The sequence below is a fragment of the Cervus canadensis genome, chromosome 7, assembly GCF_019320065.1.
Source record: "Cervus canadensis isolate Bull #8, Minnesota chromosome 7, ASM1932006v1, whole genome shotgun sequence".
Classification (NCBI taxonomy): domain Eukaryota; kingdom Metazoa; phylum Chordata; class Mammalia; order Artiodactyla; family Cervidae; genus Cervus; species Cervus canadensis.
In genome coordinates this window covers 72,614,241-72,634,788 of record NC_057392.1, presented here as the reverse complement: position 1 = coordinate 72,634,788, position 20,548 = coordinate 72,614,241, and the positions used below count along the sequence as shown (strand labels likewise).

Genomic DNA, 20,548 nt, shown 5'->3' with positions numbered 1-20,548 from the left:
TTAAAAGAGGATCTTTCTTGAACATTTCATTTTTTGAACCCATGAGTTTTACTACTGATTTAGCAACCAAAAAGGGTGAACAAATAAGAAAGAAATTCATTTTGGTCCATTTTGTGAGATAACACTTGCAATTGGAAGAAAATCACCCACATACGTTGAAAAATGAATGACTTCTGCAAATTCTAATTGATCATCAAGGCAAGCAGAGTAAAACAGAAGACTCTTGATATTTGGGGGAACTTTTAAACATATTTGACATCAGACTTGCATAAATCTTTGGTATACTTTGGAAGTATGAGAGGCTGTCAAAGCAGCAATAAGATGAGTAGACATGCTGAACTTCATCAACACCTTTCATGAAAGAAGGTATAAGATGGCATAGTATACGTGAGTAGGGATAATGGGATTCTGATATTTTCACCAAAAAAAGAGAGATCCCTCTTGAGCCTAGGTCAAAACTAGGGGTAGTTCCTGGTGCTTCAGGAGAGCAAACTTCTATTTTCTTTTAACAATGCAAGATTTAGTTTCTACTACGTATTCTTAAAGGATAAAATCAATAAAATAAATTGTACATTCTTTCCTTTCCTCATTTCATTATATTCTAAGAGAATCCATAATATCTTCTTGGGTTCCAATGACAGTCACGTGCAGTGTGCTATTAAGTAAGCCTCACCTTTTCTCTCGGCATTTTCTCATTTCTTAATTCATCACATAGTAAAACTGAATATCCCAACTGTATTTGTCAGCTTATAAATAATATTTTTAAAACATAATACTTTGTAATACAAGGTTTTATGGTATTATACATTCATTATTAAATTACATTTTTCCTTCCTACTTCCTATTAAAGACACCCTTTGGGATAAATAGTGAAATAATAATTCTATTGGAATTAATTCATTTCAGAATTATTAAGACAAAGGTCTTCATTTCTTAGTTATCCAGCTTTAAGATATGCAACTTGTCAGGTGAACTTGCTTTCTCCTTAATGAATAATCATTTTCTCTGAAATCAATGCCAAACCAGAGAAAATTCATTTTGGGCCCAGTCAGACCTAGAAAGAAATAGGTGAGAAATATTGCCATTCAGATACCTGGTACATATATCTAAAATCCCAAATTACCCCATTCTTCTTTATTACCAAACATACATTATTTGATTGTCAGCTCCTGACTCTAAACTCAGTCGTTAGGTATCTTGAAAGTTTGATGCTGTTGTTGCTTTAATGGATACTCATGTTTCAGTTAACATATAGATTTCATGTTTCAATGGGTAAGGCTTCACTGCAGGACTCAAAATCAAACTTACAAACATGAGAACTATTTCTTTTAAAATGATCTAGAGAGGCACACATTCATTGTAATATCACATTTCAGGACTGCATGCCTAGAATATAATGTACTGTCAAAGCACTGCATCAAAATTATTTAATGAATTTCTGACTCCAGTAAAATCTCTTTCCACTATTCCTTCCCATCTATTTAACGGAACATAAGAAAAATTTACTATCCACTCACATCATTATTTTTCTATGACTGAATAGGTATATGTTTGAGGGGAGCAAACAAAAAGCCAAGTTCATACACTGCATTTTAACCAATCAAAGTAATCTACAGCAATTCTGGGTGAGACAGATAGAATGGAGGATTTGGCACCTCAGAGGTACACTGACCTACATCTACTTGTAGAGTTTTATGATGGCCAATGACAACAAACACAGGCAAAGAAAACAGGCTAAATGGCAATATTCCAAAGAAACAAAACATCACCCCCTTTATCTAATGACCCATTTCACTATTAAAAAATTTTCCACCCAAATTATTTTTTGGCTTAAAAGAAATTTAAGGATCTCTCCTGAATCCTTCTTTTAAAGGTTAACTAGGAAGCCATCAGTGTCTCCTTTGCAAACATATTCAGAGTCACATAATTAGACCATCCTGGAAGTAACTGAATTTCTAGAAAACAAGAAGTGGGAGAAAGAAAAATTGTTTATGAAAATAAATAGATAAAAGATAAGTGGCTTTTGCCCTATCCAATGACCCCGGACTAGATCTATGCTTTAGCCAAAGTTTTGTTCCTTTTTCACCTTTCATAAGCTTTTGTGCCACATGGAAGGCTCTTTGGTAGGCTTTTGACTCACAATGTCACATTTTATTTTCACAACAACCCTAACTGGATAAGTACAATCATTATCACCCTCTGACATAGAAATAAACTGAGGGACAGCTGATTTAGTAACTTTTCCCAAATCATTCAACTAGGACACAGACCTTAAGAAGGATTTGAGCTTGGAAAGTCTCCATCAAGAAGCCTGCTCCCTTCTGTTCTGCCAAGCATTTCCTATGCTATCATTTATTGATCATCCTTAGAATAAAACATACAAGAAAATCTCAACTTGAGCCAACAGAATTTTTTAAGTTATTCTTCACTCAATTGGGAAAGTTCTGAACCTAAGAAAAGTATTCTATCGCTAATTACTTTCAGGGCCTAGAGACAATTAAGCACTACCCCAGTCTTTGAAACTCTTTTTGTTAGAGACAAGTCCTAGTCTTTGCAAGGTAGAAATCACTGCCAAACTCTAATATCATTTTTAAAGATTTTCCTTATTAAATCAGTACTGGTTTGAGAGAAATTATACAAATGATGTTTTTTATGTCTAGCTTAATTTAACTAGCTATATACACTGGTCTATAAATCATATTTTCAAAAATACCCTACTTCTCTAAACTACAAACTTAACAGAAGCAGAAGATATTAAGAAGGGGTGGCAAGAATACACAGAAGAACTGTACAAAAAAGATCTTCACGACCCAGATAATCATGATGGTGTGATCACTGACACTCACCTAGAGCCAGATAACCTGGAATGTGAAGTCAAGTAGGCCTTAGGAAGCATCACTATGAACAAAGCTAGTGGAGGTAATGGACTTCCAGTTGAGCTATTTCAAATCCTAAAAGATGATGCTGTGCAAGTGCTGCACTCAATATGCCAGCAAATTTGGAAAACTCAGCAGTGGCCACAGGACTGGAAAAGGTCAGTTTTCATTCCAATCCCAAAGAAAGGCAATGCCAAAGAGTGCTCAAACTACTGCACAATTGCACTCATTTCACACGCTAGTAAAGTAATGCTCAAAATTCTCCAAGCCAGGCTTCAGCAATACGTGAACTGTGAACTTCCAGATGTTCAAGCTGGTTTTAGAAAAGGCAGAGGAACCAGAGATCAAATTGCCAACATCTGCTGGATCATCAAAAAAGCAAGAGAGTTCCTGAAAAACATCTATTTCTGCTTTATTGACTATGCCAAAGCCTTTGACTGTGTGGATCACAATAAACTGTGGAAAATTCTTCAAGAGATGGGAATAGCAGACCACTTGACCTGCCTCTTGAGAAATCTGTATGCAGGTCAGGAAGCAACAGTTAGAACTGGACATGGAACAACAGACTGGTTCCACATAGGAAAAGGAGTACGTCAAGGCTGTATATTGTCACCCTGCTTATTTAACTTACATGCAGAGTACATCATGAGAAACGCTGGGCTGGATGAAGCACAAGCTGGAATCAAGATTGCTGGGAGAAATATCAATAACTTCAGATTTGCAGATGACACCACTCTTATGGCAGAAAGTGGCGAGGAACTAAAAAGCCTCTTGATGAAAGTGAAAGAGGAGAGTGAAAAAGTTGGCTTAATGCTCAACATTCAGAAAACTAAGATCATGGCATCCAGTCCCATCACTTCATGGGAAATAGATGGGGAAACAGTGGAAACAGTGGCTGACTTTATTTTTCTGGGCTCCAAAATCACTGCATATGGTGACTGCAGCCATGAAATTAAAAGACACTTACTCCTTGGAAGGAAAGTTATGACCAACCTAGATAACATATTAAAAAGCAGAGACATTACTTTGCCAACAAAGGTCCATCTAGTCAAGGCTATGGTTTTCCCAGTGGTCATGTATGGATGTGAGAGTTGGACTGTGAAGAGAGCTGAGTGATGAAAAATTGATGCTTTTGAACTGTGGTGTTGGAGAAGACTCTTGAGAGCCCCTTGGACTGCAAGGAGATCCAACCAGTCCATCCTAAAGGAGATCAGTCCTGGGTGTTCATTGGAAGGACTGATACTGAAGCTGAAACTCCAATACTTTGGCCATCTCACGCGAAGAGTTGACTCATTGGAAAAGACCCTGATGCTGGGAGGGATTGGGGGCAGGAGGAGAGGGGGACAACAGAGGATGAGATGGCTGGATGGCATCACCGACTTGATGGGCATGAGTTTGAGTAAACTCTGGGAGTTGTTGATGGATAGGGAGGCCTGGTATACTGGGATTCATGGGGTCACAAAGAGTTGGACAAGACTGAGTGACTGAACTGAACTAAACTGAGACTATAAGGGTGGGGTCCTGATATAATAGGATTAGTGTTCTCAAAAGAAGAAAGGACACCAAAGTGTATCAACCACCACCCTTTTCTCTCGCCCTCTCTCTCTCTGTGGGTGTGTATGCATGTTCATGCACTTGGAATGGCCAAGTGAAAACATAGCAAGAAGACAATATCTGCTAGCCAGGAAAAAAGTCCTTACCAGGAACAAAATCAGCTGAAACTTTGATCTCACACTTCTAATCTCCAGAATGGCGAGAAAATAAATTTCTGTTATTTCAGCCACCCAGTCTATAGTATATTGTTTATAGTAGCCTGAGTTGACTAATCCTGACTATTTCAGATAATATACTTAGCATTAGACAACACCACAGGCACCACAGATAGGACACCATCAAGACATTGCACTTAGAGGATACAGCTATGCCAGCTCTCATGGAAATATTGCTCCATTAGGGAAACTAGGCAAACAATTTGGATGCTGCACAATGCTTTATGTTCTTTAGTATGGATTTACTCAATGCTATGGTGAGGAAAAATTTAAGCAGTACTAAATTGCTAATCGGAGGATCAGGGATGATGACATGAAAGAAGAGAACTTGAGAAATGGATATAAACTTGCTAAGAACAGGAAGGAAAAGGAGATTCCCAGGAATGGAGACCAGTGTGTGCAAAGAATGGAGGCTTTGAAAGAACAGAGGAACTATAAATCAGATAAGGTTGGTATGGGAGACAGTACAGTCAAAGATGATCCATTTTTTGGCTTGAGCAGGTGGACAGATGGTAGTCCAATTTATTAAAAAGGAAATGCACAAGGAGGGGAGTTTTATAGGGAGAAAAAAGCAAGGGTAGTACTAGAGATAGGAATGGCTTGTTCAGTTTTGATAGGCTGGGATTCTCTCAAGGAAACATTTAGTACACAATCTGATGGAAAGCAGCACTGAATAACTGCTGGCTGAATCTGGATTTCCTCCATTCATGTTTATTCTTTTTGGCCTAAGAGGTTACTTTCTCCTTCAATTCATTATTTTTAAAAATGACACAGTATCAGAAAAAGAAGTCACACTGGTTAATCACAACTATCTGTCCAACAAAATAGGAGGGAAATCTGTTACATTTGAGGGCAAATATGACATAAGAATAATTTAAAGGGCACATGGGAGTAGGTCAGAAGCTTTGTGCAAGTGCCTTTGTTGATCATGATTGGATTTTGTATTAAGCAGGGTAAGATTAAAAAAAAAAAAAAAACAAAGAAACAAAATGCTAACATCAAGAACTCAACTGTTCCTCTGTGGATAACAATTTTGCCAAAATTACACCAAAATTTTTTTTAAAAAAGCCCTCGCTCTTGCTTGGTTCACAATATATCTAGAACAGACAATCCATACTCTCAAAAGCAAGGACAGGGCTTCCCTGATGGCTTAGCGGGTAAGAGGCTGCCTGCCAATGCAGGACACACGGATCCCAGCCGTGGTAGGGAAAGATCTCACCTGCCATGAAGCAACTAAGCATGTGCAGCACAGCTCCTGAGCCCGTGCTCTGGAGCCCACGGCCACAGCTCCTGAGCCTGTGGCCCACAGCTGCCGAAGCCCATGCACCCTAGAGTCTGTGCTGCAGCAGGAGAGCCACCGCAGTGAGAAGCCCACCAGGGCACCACGCCTAGACAGCAGCCCCACTCGCCGCAACGAGAGAAAAGCCTGTGCAGCCACGAAGACCCAACACAGCCAAAAACAAATACATAAAATTATTTTTAAAAAAATAAACGCAAGGGAAACCATTAAAGTGGTGAAGAAAACCACCGAATTGACTATCAACTGAATTCCTGATGGACAGTCGTGAACTTGTTATAAAATTATCTTGAATTCCAAGCAACAAAACAACTCAGTTTTGACATAATAAAAAGAATTATTTCACATTTCTCAGGGCAAGCATCTGCCCATGTATGTGCTGAAGACATTTTACTCCAAGGAGAATAAAATTAATTATTTTTACATTTCCTCTAAATGCAGAACTATCACCAGGTTCATCCCCAAATCTACAGGTATCCTGTTTAAAGAGGTACAGACCTTCATTTACCAACCCTGGAATTGCAAAATGATTTCATTATTAAGTCTTGTTTTATTCCAAGCCTTCTGGAAAATCTCTAGCAGTACTGCACTTGTTGTTTAACTCTAGAGATTTTGTAATAAAAGTTTAATGAGTTAATGAGTTACTTATTAGTGGAATGTTTATAGCCATTATTTTAAGGTGAATGATAATGACGTAAAGTTTGTACGCATTTGGTTTAAAACGTATTCAACTCACATATCAGTTAATGCTACAGTGATTTTTAAAAAATCTCTTATCAATAGACACGTCTAGAAGTAGTGTAACTAAACCACTTTACCAGAGCTGTGGTCAAGAGCAAAACTAAGGAAGGATTTCTCACTTGTAATTATGTCAAATCTGGATCTTAACTTTTAGCATTTCAGAATTTGAATAAGAACTGTTTTTATTATTGCATTTTGAGCAGATTTCACAAGGGGACACAGATAAAGCAAAGGGACAAAATTTGAAATGAAGTCCTGAAGGCACTGCATATTTATTTCTATTTTAAAAGTTAACCAGAAAAAAAAAAAAAAAAGTTAACCAGATATTCCATTAATGATCATAAATATTAAGAGAACAGACTAAAATAAATCTAGTTTATCCGACTTCTGTCTAACTGAAACTGTAAAACCAGAGGTCAATCATATCTCCAAAAAACACTTTCTTGTACATAGAAATTACCTACAAGTTTTTCAGATATAGGTCAGCTATTCCAGAAAACATGATGCTGTAACATAACCACAAAAGTTTTCAAGTTATAAAAATAAGTGGGAAATACATATACATATACATGTATGTATACATATACTAATTTTGTACAAAAATTATAAACTCAAAAGAATAACTAGTTTACCTGTCCTTATCAAAATAAAATTAATTTAGATTTTGTAATCAGAACATAACTTCCCTTTTTTACATATTTCCAGATGAGTTCTCTAAAAAAGAATGGCTGAAACTAGCAACTGATTTTCATATTGCTTTTTGCTGCCATGTTTATACATGAATTACTCATTAAACCAATCTGAATATAAATAACCATGACAAGATTCAGTACAGTACACATATTCTGGAGACATGTATAATCAAATTGGGATGACCAAAAAGGGCAAAATATATTAGAATACAGAACAAAATAAACATGTAGAATGAAAGTAAAACCAAATTAACTCAAAGCCACAAGATGGAGAAAACAAATGTTTCCTCCAATCTTCCAAGCCCACTTCCCAAAAAAGTAAAGATAAAATACAATAAACATGTCATATGACTATTCTGTTTGCTTATGCCACATACCTTAGGGATGGCCACCTTTAATGTTTCCAAATATTAATTTAAAAACTATATTTGTATCCTTTAATATGTTTCAAGACACTATCCTCTGACCATTCAGTAGTTGGGTTCCTTTCTATCATGCCATACTTTCAAGCAATACTTTGTTTCTATAAAGCAGTGAAAATTGTAAGAGAGGTTCATCCTTAAAACTCTATATAAAACAAATTTGCAACAAATGGAATTTGCTTATATTATGGGCATTTGTAAAAGTAATCTCTTCTTTACACATCTTAATATACATACATGTATTAACTCAAAAGATATTCTTACCTCCCATCCATAACTAGGGTCTTTCAGGTTTGACCTCTGCTCTCCCACATAAGGCCCAAACTTTTCACCTGCTTCAATTTTCCTTTTGGTCCATATTCCAAGGCCTGCTCCAGGCATGTTTGACTCTCGAAGTTCAAACTCAGCAGGAATGGGGATATCATCAGGGATGTAGATGGGGGCTTTGTAAGGAGAGCCCTCCTTCGGAGTGAACGCTTCACTGGATGTGGCTGGAGAGCATGGTTCTTGAATACTGAGGGACAGAGCACCGGCTACTCCATCTGCATGTGGCATTTCTTCCAAAGGAATTTCAGGGTAGCTGCCATAGACACACTCATTATCTGTGAACAAATAAAAACTTCATAAATTTCTACTAATATAGAAGAGACAGAATTCCACATCTCAATATTCACCTTATAATGCTATTGCTCTTTAAAAAAAAAAAAAAAATAGGAAAGACCATTCTTAAAATATGCCTGCATTAAAACCTCTGTTATTCACAGATGAAGGAGGGGGAAGGGATTATTACCTCTTTGGTTTATCTGTGTTGAATCCATAAATCAAATGAGCTAATCTTTAACTGTCAGTACTCTCATGGGCCAGCTCAATCTATTATCCAGCTGGGAAATAATCAGCAACTTAATTATTATTATGAATAAAGTAGAGATTAAGAGTAAACATATGTGTAACTACAACTCTGCAAACCATCCCAAATTGGGAGCTGATAGCATTATACAATGTCTTAGAAAGTTATATCATGCAGAGGTATCTTGGACTAAATTGTAGTAGAGTCATAAGAGAGTCCAAAGGCTTCTATGAGCCACAAGGCTTAAGTTCATATGGCAGGATTATTTATTGAAAGGTTAATTTATGTTTGTTCTCTCTCTATTTTTCCTTTCCCATTTCAAACACACCGTTGAGCCTGTGGTATTTCTTTGCCTCAGTAGCTTACGTAGAACAGAGAGTTAAAGTTATTTGATGCTAGTGATTCCTCTGGACATTTATAAAAGCTAAAATCGTTGAAGAAATTAGGTGAATTTCCCAGAGGGAACAAAGAGGAGATGGTGTCATGGGGTGGATCAAAAAAGAGAGTGAATTTCCTCCAGAATGAGAAAAGTAGAGATCAGGGGGACTCTGCATGGAGCAGAGGTCTTGCCTGGAGGAGATGGCAAGACCATCTTTGAGAGGAGAGCGGAAGAGAGTAACTAGGAGTTTGCACCCTCAACCCGGGAGCTCCAAGGGCTCCCTGGAGCAGTACAGCCCCATGCTGAAGTAAATGCCCACACCATTTCAGCCTTAAGACCTTTCCACGCCTTTGGAATGGAGGAAGCATAAAGAATAATAACTAAGCATGCATTTCCCACCAGTCGAAGGGGATTTGTTACCTTAAAGAAAATGAACACATGTTTCCACTAGGATTACAGACTGAGAGTCATACCTAATTTGTTCAATTTGTAGATATTCAATGGGGGAACTAAGAAAAATGGCTTAAAATTACAACAAATCAGATTTCAATCAGAGCCATCCAAAGTTAAATGGGTCACCTAAAGTTCCCCAGCACAGGGATTCTAATATAGCCTAGATAGCCATGAATTAGGGTTGATATGGAGGAATTGCAGCTTTAGATTAATGACTAGAATAGATGACACTTTAGATCCCATCAACCTTACAGTTCTATGAATTATTAAACTCTTCCAAGATACTTTATTGGGCTAGAGGGTAGAATATCTGAGTTCTACTCCCAATGCCTTCTTTGAGTCATTATGGAATTTAATTAACTACAACACCTATTAAGAATTGTCTGTCAAGTATGAGTCCTCTTAAAGTTTTGTGAAGTACATGAAAAGTATCTTTCTAATGAAGTGCTTGGTTCTTGAGTCAAATGAGATAATGCCATTTAAACTAAGCATCAAATCAGGACCCAGCCTTATTTCTATGAGACATTTGATCTCAACATAACAAGCTTATTATCATTCAAGTCCAGCATATCCAAAATCTTGCATATTATCATCTACCTTCAAATCAAGTGTCCTCCCACTTCCCTATTTCTATTAAAAAATAATATTTCCCCCCAAATTATCCATGTTCAAGGTTTTAAAATGACATGGATATTTTGTCTCCTTCACCCTCAATCTATTCAGTCATTAAATGCTGTCCATTTTTCTTGTAAGATTTTTACCTTCACCCCATTCTTTCAATCCATGTTTTCATTCCTGAATTTTTTAACAATCCTCTAAATGGGTCTCTAGACCTCTAACCTCTTTACAGTCCTTTCACACTAAGCCTGTACAATGCTGCTGAATTGATCTTCCTGGTATATCAACTTTTCTGTGCCTTAGCCTTCAGTAATTCCCAGTGTCCATAAGTAAAATATGCTTGGAACAGAACCTCTCTCATTCTGAAAACATTCTTTCTCTTTTAATCTCAACACTCCTCAGTAGAAGTCCCCAGGCCAGAATAAACTTATCTCTATCTTCTGGGCTCAGTAAGCATTTCCTTTGTTACTCTCTCTTCCCCTTTGCCCATCCAACTTCTAGTCATTCTCTATGTCAACTCCCAGCTTATCTCCTTGCCATCCCATTTAACATAAGTATCTCCTTTCTTTTGAGTTCTTACACAATTTCCTTCCTCAGTCTGATGATCAAATAATGCTGCATATTGCTATTTAGAGCTTAATAAGAACAATCTTTTATTCCAAACTACGAAATAGACTCTTAAAGGGAAGCCTCAAAACTCATACTTCTTAGGAATTCTCCACGTGATCTTTATAAAGGTGCTTAAAAAAATACTTATTAAAGAGATAATCTAACATATAATTTCATTGACTATTAAAACAAATCAATATTTTTCTAAATATTGGAAATTATTTTGATCCTAGAAAGCACCTTTAAACCCACAACAATGGAACATTACAGATTAGAAACTTTTCTCCAAATCCAACATCAAAATAAACAATTTTTATAATGCCCCAAAGAAATACTATCAGAGAAATATACTTCAGGGTTCCAACACCCTTGATAAAGTCTATTAATCTTATTCTTTAGGGAGATTTTGCACTTCAAACCAAGAGCCAAAAGTTCACCAACACTCTTTATACAGCTAAAAACATACAAAAACACCTCTCTAGAATGCTAACATTTAACTACTGCAAATGTAGTTAAAGATTCTTAAAGGGATTTATCATCCATTGTGAAGATTTTCGTTTTTTCAAGAAGTGCTAAAAACTGGAAGGCATTGTGTAACCTATAGACTTATCCATTTAAGCAACAGGAGACAAAAATGCATCCAAATGAATAGAACTATTTCCTCCAGTAATTATCCATTAATGGTCAGTAAAATCTCCCCTATTTCCTGGAAGGGTTAAACTAGTCAAACTGTCAGTTCCATCAAGTGAAAGCGAAAGTGAAAGTGAAGTTGCTCAGTCGTGTCCGACTCTTTGCGACCCCATGGACTGGAGCCTACCAGGCTTCTCCGTCCATGGGACTTTCCCAGGCAAGTGTACTGGAGTGGGTTGCCATTGCCGTCTCCATCAAAGTAATCCCAAACCTTAAAAATGGAAAGAGGTAAACTCATCTGGTCGCCCCCCACAACCATTGCTGACCCCGTGACCTTTGAGTTAGCCACAAACTTTCCCAACGCATAATTTTTAAACTAGTGAGTTTGGATTTCAATTCCTGTGGAGACAAAATACACATGAGTGCCCAGGCTGCTGAACAGAAGAATTTGAATTTAAAACCTGAATGCAATTCTGCTTACAATAGCAAAATAATTCCAATTAAACTTAAAGAACAACTTATACAGGTCAAGCAAATCCAGAAGAAGACTTATGGTCCTATTCATCCACACACAGGCATTAAATGTATGTGTAAAGCCAGGCAATTTGTTTTCAAGCCACTGTTAATCCTGTATCATTGGAATTAAATATAAAAAGGGCTATGGTGACAGAAAATGGAAATATAAAACTGCTGAGTTTTACGTATCAAAACATGCAACAATATTTCAGTGTTATCTAGCACTAAGAAATTTTCAACAACATATGCAGTTTATCATACTGCATTGAACATTTGCATAAGTCAAAGTAAACTAATGTCTCCAGGTACATTCCTCAAGAACTATCCAAAAAGCTGCTAAAACATTTCATCTAAATGACAAACTACCTCAATTATCATATCTCCATTAAATATGTGTTATTGAGGAAAAATTGGTATATCTTTTTCCTGAGCTATAACTACAGTTAATTAAAGAATTGTTCAGATATCAGATTGACAGATTGGGCACATTTACAATAGGTAAGTATCAGGTAAGAAGTGCTATATACATCAGTGCTCCCATAAAGATAAATAACCCTTGTAATTTCTTGGAACTGAATTGCCTGCTACTGGAATTTGCTTCTTGCATCCTTTAAATGTATCATTAACTGAAAAAGGACAGAAAGATAAGTTTATTGTTGGATTTGAGGCAAATGACTTGGGAAATGCTCTTGGAAATCAAATTCTTCAATACAACTTTTAAGTGTTCTAATATCCCTGGAGGCCAAGGCCCCATTTGTATTGGATTATATTTATTTCTATGACTCCTGAAATAACTAACATAAGGTTTCCACCTGAGGAGAGCTGCATTTTAAAAACTTATCAGAATCTACAAAGAGGAAATCGCAGAAATAATACTGATAATAATAACCTCCGCAGATGTATCTATTTTCTCTCACAATCCAGGGAGAAAACTGTGATGAGAAGGATAATCTTCCATTTTGCAAATGTGCAACCTGATACCCAAGGATGCTAACCCATATATCCAAAGTCAGCTGAGACTAGAATCCAGCTGTTCAAATCCAGTCCTCCCTTTAACTCTTAGGCAACTTGCTTTTTTTTCTTTAAAGATATGTTTTAAGGTATGTTTGTGTTTTCAAAATTGTAGCCCTACTATGTGAATAGCTTATTTTTTCACTTTTTTCACTTGATATTATGATCACCTAATTATGGTTTTAAAAACATTAAACTATATTTTAATTGCTGCATTATACTCCATAATATAAACCCATAATAAATGAACTATTTCCATAGTATTTATTTATCTTGCTTCTAATTTTCTGATACCATAAACACCACTAAAATAAACATTTTTTCATATAAATATTTATGTTCACCCTATTTAGGTTATATTCCTAGAAGAAAGCTGAGTGAGTATTGACAGATTGCTTCTCAGAGCTTGATACCAATTTATACTCCAAGCCATCATACTGGTATTTATTATTATGTCTTGTTTTTAAAATTTATTAATACAACAGAAAAGACTGTATATCTATTGTTGCTTTAATTCACATCTCAGTGATTACTAAGACTAAATATTTTGTCATTCCTATTTCCCCTTTTGCAAATTACTCATTGTTTCTGTCCAGTTGAAACTGGGCTTTTATTGGTCTGTCTTACTAATAATAAAGAAATGAGCCCTTTGATACAGCTTTTTGCTACTATCCCCAGTAGATCACTTATCATTTGGTTTTTTAATGGAGCTTGTGTTGTCAAAATTTTTACCTTGTACAGAATGAAGTCTATTTTTCCTTTGTGATTTTTACATTTTTCTTAGAAAGTCCTTACCCATCCTAAGGAAAAAAAAAGAAAAGATTCTCTTATATTTTCTTTGAGCTTCACAGTTGCTGTTCTACCAACCTTAGATTACCAATGATTTACTGCTGAGTGAAAAGCAGAGAAAAATGATTTCATTTATTTGAGCTCCTGTGAACGGCAGCCTAGAAAAAAAAAATGCCATTTCACTCATAATTCTTTGGTTCTTATTTGCAAGGCTGGCCTAAAATGCCGTCTCTTTTGTGGGTTTTATATAACTCACCATTTGTTTCACTTGGCCCCTCTGCCTAGCTTAACTGCAAATCTTCTGGGCAGATGCCATTCAAAATCCAGAATTTCACTGTTAATAGTATTCAGTACCCGTCATAACACTTATCACTCAGCATTATCATTAGTGATACTCACATAAATAATTTTCCACTCTTCTTCACATAAGTCCACTGAGAGAAAATATTTAGCAACTAGAGTTTAAAGTTAACATTAAAAGCGCATATACCTAGCTTGTCTCTGAAGTTAAAAAAAAAGTTCCCTAGACATTAAACAAGGAACAAGTTCTATATACTCAGCCGTACACACTTAGGCGCATAATAGACACATCAGTGTGCGTTTGTAGTGCGCATGTGTGTAATAGCTCACTAATCTTAAAAATAGGCTGAGACAGAAACATGGTTTGAAATCTCAGGCAGACTGGTTGAGATCATAAGTACATGAAACAACTGCCAGGAGGAGACCAACGGGGGAATTGAACAGATTAGGTAACTCCGAAATTTAGACATTTCCCCCCATTATGTTCCTCATTGCAGTTTTGTAATAAAAACATGAGCGAACTTCAAAGGAAGCTCTGTAGTAAAGGTTAATTGCTACTAAAGAAGAGGGTGGGCCCGAGCGCGGGGACTTTGGGCCCAAGTGGCCAGCAGACAGGAAGGATTACACGTGGCTGCGAGCGGCGGATGCGTGCCCAGCTCCGCGAGCAAGGCAGGCGCTGCCAAACCTCAAGCCCCACCAGGGACCTCCTGGTAGGACGTGAGCACATGAACACCAGTCCATGAGTCGGTGCCTGCTAATGGCAGGGCGGGGAGGGGAGGGGGAAGACATCAATTTCCTTCCAAAATTCAAACCCGACATGCTCTTCTTCCCTTGTTAGGACAATTCCAGAGCGGTGACCCAGGCCTGTTGGCGAGGAAGCAGAGGACCTGGGAGCCAGCTCTTCTGCACCAGCGACGCAACCAATCACCACGCGCCGGGCTTGGGGAAAGGGTGGAGCCCGAGTCAGGCCAGATGCACAAACAGAACAAAGGAGGAGGCCGTGCATTGGCCCGCAGGAGAGTCTGTGAGAATGGCCCCAAGATAATGAAATTTAAGATCCCAACGAAAGGAAGAAAGGAAACTAGTAAAAGTGAGGGAAACGAATTTCCAGAAAACTGACTTAAACTAGCTTTGAAGGACCGTAGTAAGTAAGGGTCAGAGGCACAGACTGGGAAAATCGAAGCATCTCATAGGCTTCCCAGGTGGCGCTATTGGTAAAGATCCCGGTAAGAGAGGTGGGTTGGATCCCTGGGTCCGGAGGATCTCCTGGAGGAGGGCATGGCAACCCACTCCAGTAAGCTTGCCTGGAGAATGCCTTGCACGGAGGAGCCAGACCGGCTACAGTCCATGGGGTCTTAAAGAGTCAGACACGACGGAAGCGACTTAGCAAGCACGTATAGGATGGAGGCTGCTGACGGAACTGGTCTTTAGAATGTGCTGCCTCCAGAGAGGAGTAACAAGTAGACATCGTGGAATCTGTTAACACTGGACTGCATTCGAAGAATCCATGTCTCCAGCGATCACCACTTACTGTGAAATAATGCATCAGCATGGCTTGGCACATGGAATTTTTTTAATGACCTTCTAACTTCCTTGAGCCTTTAGTATTTGCTACTTCCTTGTACCAGAGTATTCCATTTCTTCCTTGTGGAAATTTTTCCTCTGGTGTTTTCTAAAAATATTTTATGTATGTGCTGTCAAAAAGACCCTAAAAGTATGAAAGAGTGTTGGGAGGCAAGCAAGGAAGATGGCAAAAAATACCACAGGGGTTGAAAGTAAAGGACCAAACCAGTGAACAAACATTTGTCTTCTTCATAGGATTGTGGCATACCTCTCACTTATCCTGGGGTTTTAACTCTGGTTAAGAGTTTCTCCACTCTTTTTGAAATTTCACAGACATTTCACTAAACAAGTATGTTTTGTGAATTAAACTGGTAGCTTCTAAGCTCCTATGAAATGAGTTTGACCACTTCCAAAAGTTCCTCATCAGAGATGGAACTCAGCTTTTTAAAACGGGTTATGGGAAGAAATTGTCAGAAAATTCACAGTTGAGGTACCAATGAAGAAACCCTTTGGTATCTACTTACAGATCTAAAACAGCTAAAATAAAGACATTAAAGCTGTGTGGGTACTACTCCAAGGAAAAACATGACCTGGTTAATGTTTGGCTCATTCTGTTGTTAAGGGAGACGGGATCGCCAATACCCACTGGAATGACCAGGTAAGAACAGACTTATCACATATCAGATATGGTTTCTCTTACGTTATAACTTTGTGCTGTGACTCCCTTCTAGTAAGACAAATTTTTAAGAGTCTTTAGGCAACCTTTGACCTGATGGCTTTTCTCCTAAGCTTTTTATATCCCCAAAGTGATTTTCCTTCAGATTCGTTTAGAGTAAAATAGAAATGCCCTGAAATTACGTTGCAGCAGACTGGGTGGTTGCTCTCAGGCAATCCGAAATGACCAGAGTACAGCCTTTCAGTATTCAAGCCATATCTACAGTAATTATTTGCCAGCATATCTAAAAGAAGGCAGGCATTTCCTGTTGCACACAAATGGGACACTCTTATCTAAATTACTGTTTAAACAGGTATTTAAGAAAAGACTATCACAGGCAGGAATTTACTGATGACGGAACACATTAGTTTAGGGCTGGACACATTAGTTGAGGACTCACCATTGTCAGGAAAGGAAGCATATCAGCATCAGGAAGGTATAGGGAATATTTTATAACTCCTGTATGGGTCAAGTTGGCAGTTGTAAACTATGCCGTTTGCACTCAGGAAAAGCAGGAGTGGTACATGCCCAGATGTGGAGGTCTGGATTCAGCAATATGTCTTCCCTGCCCAGAGTAACCTTGAGGGCTTGAGAGTCGTAGCTTTTGAGGGGTCCCTGCCTCCCCTTCCATAAAATAAGCTCATTGGACAAGTTCAGCCCCAGGTCCATTCCACTCAAGCAATCCCAGTTCTACATAATGAAAACCAAAGAATGGTCCAAGTTTGGTGTACCAGCAGCTTATAAAATATATTTCCTGGTCTCTCCACTTCGGTCTCTCCCAACATGTAACCTAGGAGAGCCTATACTCTGGCTGCCCAACTTTGTTCTAACCAGTGAAACTGGAATTTATTCCCAGTAGAGGCTTATAAAACTGGGCTGTTATTCTCACATTAAGTAGACTGCCCTCTGGTGAGGACTGTGGTTTACGTGTGGGCAGAATGTGTGGTTTACTACCTCTAATTTGTTTATGTTGTTGATGGTGGTTTCAGAAGAAAGCTACAGCCCTTCACATGCTAAAGAGTGACCTGATTTACTTCCTTTAAAAAAAGAAAAAAGTGTTGGAGTGGGGGAGGGGAGCATGAGAGTGCATTAATGTGCCATTGCTAACAGAGGAGCAACTGGGATCTCTTTGACCACAGCTCTGCTTCATTCAGCTCTGCATGTGAAATGAGAGCCCCAACTTGTTTATTATAATTACCTAAGTGTGGCTTGGTGGCTTTTGGCAGAGATCCTTCTTGCCTCCGAAGGAGAGACCAAAACTCAGGAGCTACAAGTTAAAGGAAGAAGGGGGGAATGTATTTTGAAGCAAGGAGACCAAATTCTAATATAAACTGGGTGAAAATATTCAAAACAACCCCTGCAAAGATGAAGATCAAAAAGTAAATGAGATTGCCCTCCACTTTCTACCATATAATAAACAAAGATAGGTGTGCAGGAGAATTGAATAAACAGTGGAAATGTAAGTTCAAATTCATTCTCACAGCTAACTTGATGCAGAACCTTCTCTGTTGCTACAAAACAGAAGAGCTTTCTTATATCCAGGAATCCTACATAAAGAAAAGAAAATAATTATGCTTGTCTGGCAGAAGAGGGAGTTGTAGCAGTGGCTTGCCGATAAAAAGGAATGTGAACAAGCAATAGAAGCCTAACCTAACCACACTCTGAGTTTGATAAAGAGCAGAGAGTACCCAAAAAAATTAAATTTAGTTGGTTTCAAAATTAGGCTTTATATGAAAATGAGCAATGATCCTTGTTCTCACAAGGCTTGGTAACAAAGAAAAGAATGACTTCTGATCTTAAAGTGATTCTGTGGGGAAAGTTCCTTGATTCAGCTGATTTCAGCATGGACTCTGGTCCCACTGCAAATACAGCATCTTTGGTGTAAAATAAGTTTAGATGGTTCCAAAAAGTGCAATTTTCTGCCCCCATTTCAAACTCTAAAGGCCCCCATATTGAGTTTCCCAACAGTATATCATACTAAACGTAAAATGGATGGATGGAATGTCATTGAAAAACATGAAGGTTTTTTTTTTTTTTTTTAATTTGAGAAAACATTATACACGTTAATAAAATATGTTTTCAGGGAAAATATGAACAGATGTGTCATGCATAAGTGTATACACACACTAAATAGCACTTATGATTTGAGAGGGGGTAATTTCAACATTGTTAAGTGGTAACACAAGCTAGGTATTTAAGGGAATGATATAATATGACAACTTCATAGACTACCAAGCTATGTATGGTCTCTGGAAATTGTCATTATCAACATGTACAATAACTAGTAGCATTAGGTGGTCTGTACAGTATCCTTCATGTCTAATTGAGTCACACAGTCTAAGACACTTGATGGGCACCAGGCACTGCCTCCTAATGAGAACTGACTTTTAAAGAAAGGCATTCAGGACCTCTTCTGTATAAATTACTATCATTTGCAGCAAGAGAGGATTATAAATGTTTGTTGGCAAAAACTAAATTTATTTACAAACTGGGTCTAATTTATTTATGGCTCCAGTACAATCGGCTTTGTTGAAATATTTATGTTATCTGTACTTCTGCCGCACTAAACTCTACCACAATCATAAACACTGTTGAAAAATTATTTGCAGTTAGCAGGATTTAAACTACCCATTATATCACCAGCTAGTGCCAGTAAACTTTTGCACTGGTTGATAAAGTTTCCTCTGTGGAATAAATATACATTTGACTTTCAGAATCTTTGGTGGGCTCCAAACTATCAGAGTGAAGGATTAAACAGATGTCCCAGACTTTACCAGTTGTGTGTGACTGCTTCAGTTGCACATTCCAATTGAAATTTTGTGATAGACTACAAAAGTGCCCAGATTAAAACTCTTTTCTAACACAAGGAGAGGAATTAGATAATTGAAGTGTAGGGGTGATATTCTTTGCCCAAGATGCTGCTTCTCAGACTTTAGTCATTTACCCATTCCAAAACAATGATTTGACACCATGCTGGACCTGGGACTGTGCAAGTTGCTATGGCTATGTATAGACTTGAATAAGATCAAATTTCTGCCCTCAAGAAACCTAGAGTTGAGTAATAAAGACAGAGATGGTAACAGGTATATGACTATGTGGTAAAATAAGATCTAAAAGGAGGTTATGAAGAGTAATGGCTGTTAAGAAGTTGAATATAAGTAACTACCTCTGGGCCAATCTGCAGAAATAGATGAACTGGGTGAAGGGAGTCTAAAGGTACAAATTTCTGGTTATAAAATAAATAAATCATGGTGATGTAATGTACAGCATGGTTACTAGTTAATAATAGCATAGTTAGTAATGTGTGTGTGTTAGCCACTCAGTCATGTCTGACTCTTTGCAATCCCATTGACTGTAGCTTGCCAGGCTCCTCTGTCCATGGAATTCTCCAGGCAAAAATACTGGAATGGGTTACCATTCCCTTCTTCAGGAGATCTTCCTGACCCAGGGATCAAACCTGGGTCTCCTGCATTGCAGGCAGATTCTTTGCCATCTGAGCCACCAAGGAAGCCCTATTACTATAGTTAATAATACTGTATTTCATTTTTGAAAGTTGCTAAGAGTAAATCTTAAAAGTCCTCATTACAAAAAACAAATGTATAATTATGTATGGTAACAATCAATGTTAACTAGACTTACTGTGATGATTATTTTGCAATACATGTAAATATCAAATAAGTACACCTGAAACTAATACAATAGTGTTAGTCACTCAGTCATGTCTGACTCTTGGTGACCCCGTGGACTGTGGCCCGCCAGGCTCCTCTGTCCATGGGATTCTCCAGGCAAGTTACTGGAGTGGACTGCCATTCCCTTCTCCAGCTAATAGAATGTTATATGACAATTAAACCTCAATTTAAAAATGTAACAAACAAGAATAAACCTCTCATTTCCATTCTCAGTAGAAATGCAGTTGTCATTTTACATGCATTTCGGAGGTGCACCAAGTTCTTCACAGTAATGTAAGTTTCAAAAAGAAAGGCATGATTTACTCTCACACTGTCTAAATAACTCATAAAATGATGAAACCAACAGGTTCTAAAACAGCCTTGCCCACATTTTTATTACAAAATAAGCCAAGAGAAAACCACATGGAGAAGTGGATGGTTTCCCTGTCAGTAGCTAGTAAAAACTGTATTTCTGCTTGGTCTACTTCACTGAAAAAAAAGACTAAAAGTTCTCCTGTAAACCAGGTGGGACTGCTGTGATGCCAGGGAAACTCCCACCAGCCTATAAACAGCCCAAACCACAACGTTATCTTCCAGTTTGAATTGAAAGTTGTGCCAAACAGACCAGGGATAGTTCTGGCTGATCTCAGAAC

At 37.8% G+C, this 20,548-nt stretch overlaps 1 protein-coding gene across 6 annotated transcripts in view; it reads right to left on the bottom strand.

The window, feature by feature from the left end:
• Positions 1–20,548, bottom strand: part of MECOM (MDS1 and EVI1 complex locus) — a 607,963-nt gene that overhangs the window by 307,456 nt on the left and 279,959 nt on the right. For all 6 annotated transcript variants that reach the window (XM_043473798.1, XM_043473791.1, XM_043473792.1 and 3 more), the window contains exon 2: positions 8,062–8,399. In XM_043473798.1, coding sequence (XP_043329733.1) covers positions 8,062–8,399 — 338 coding nt within the window. The remainder of the gene's footprint in view (positions 1–8,061; positions 8,400–20,548) is intronic.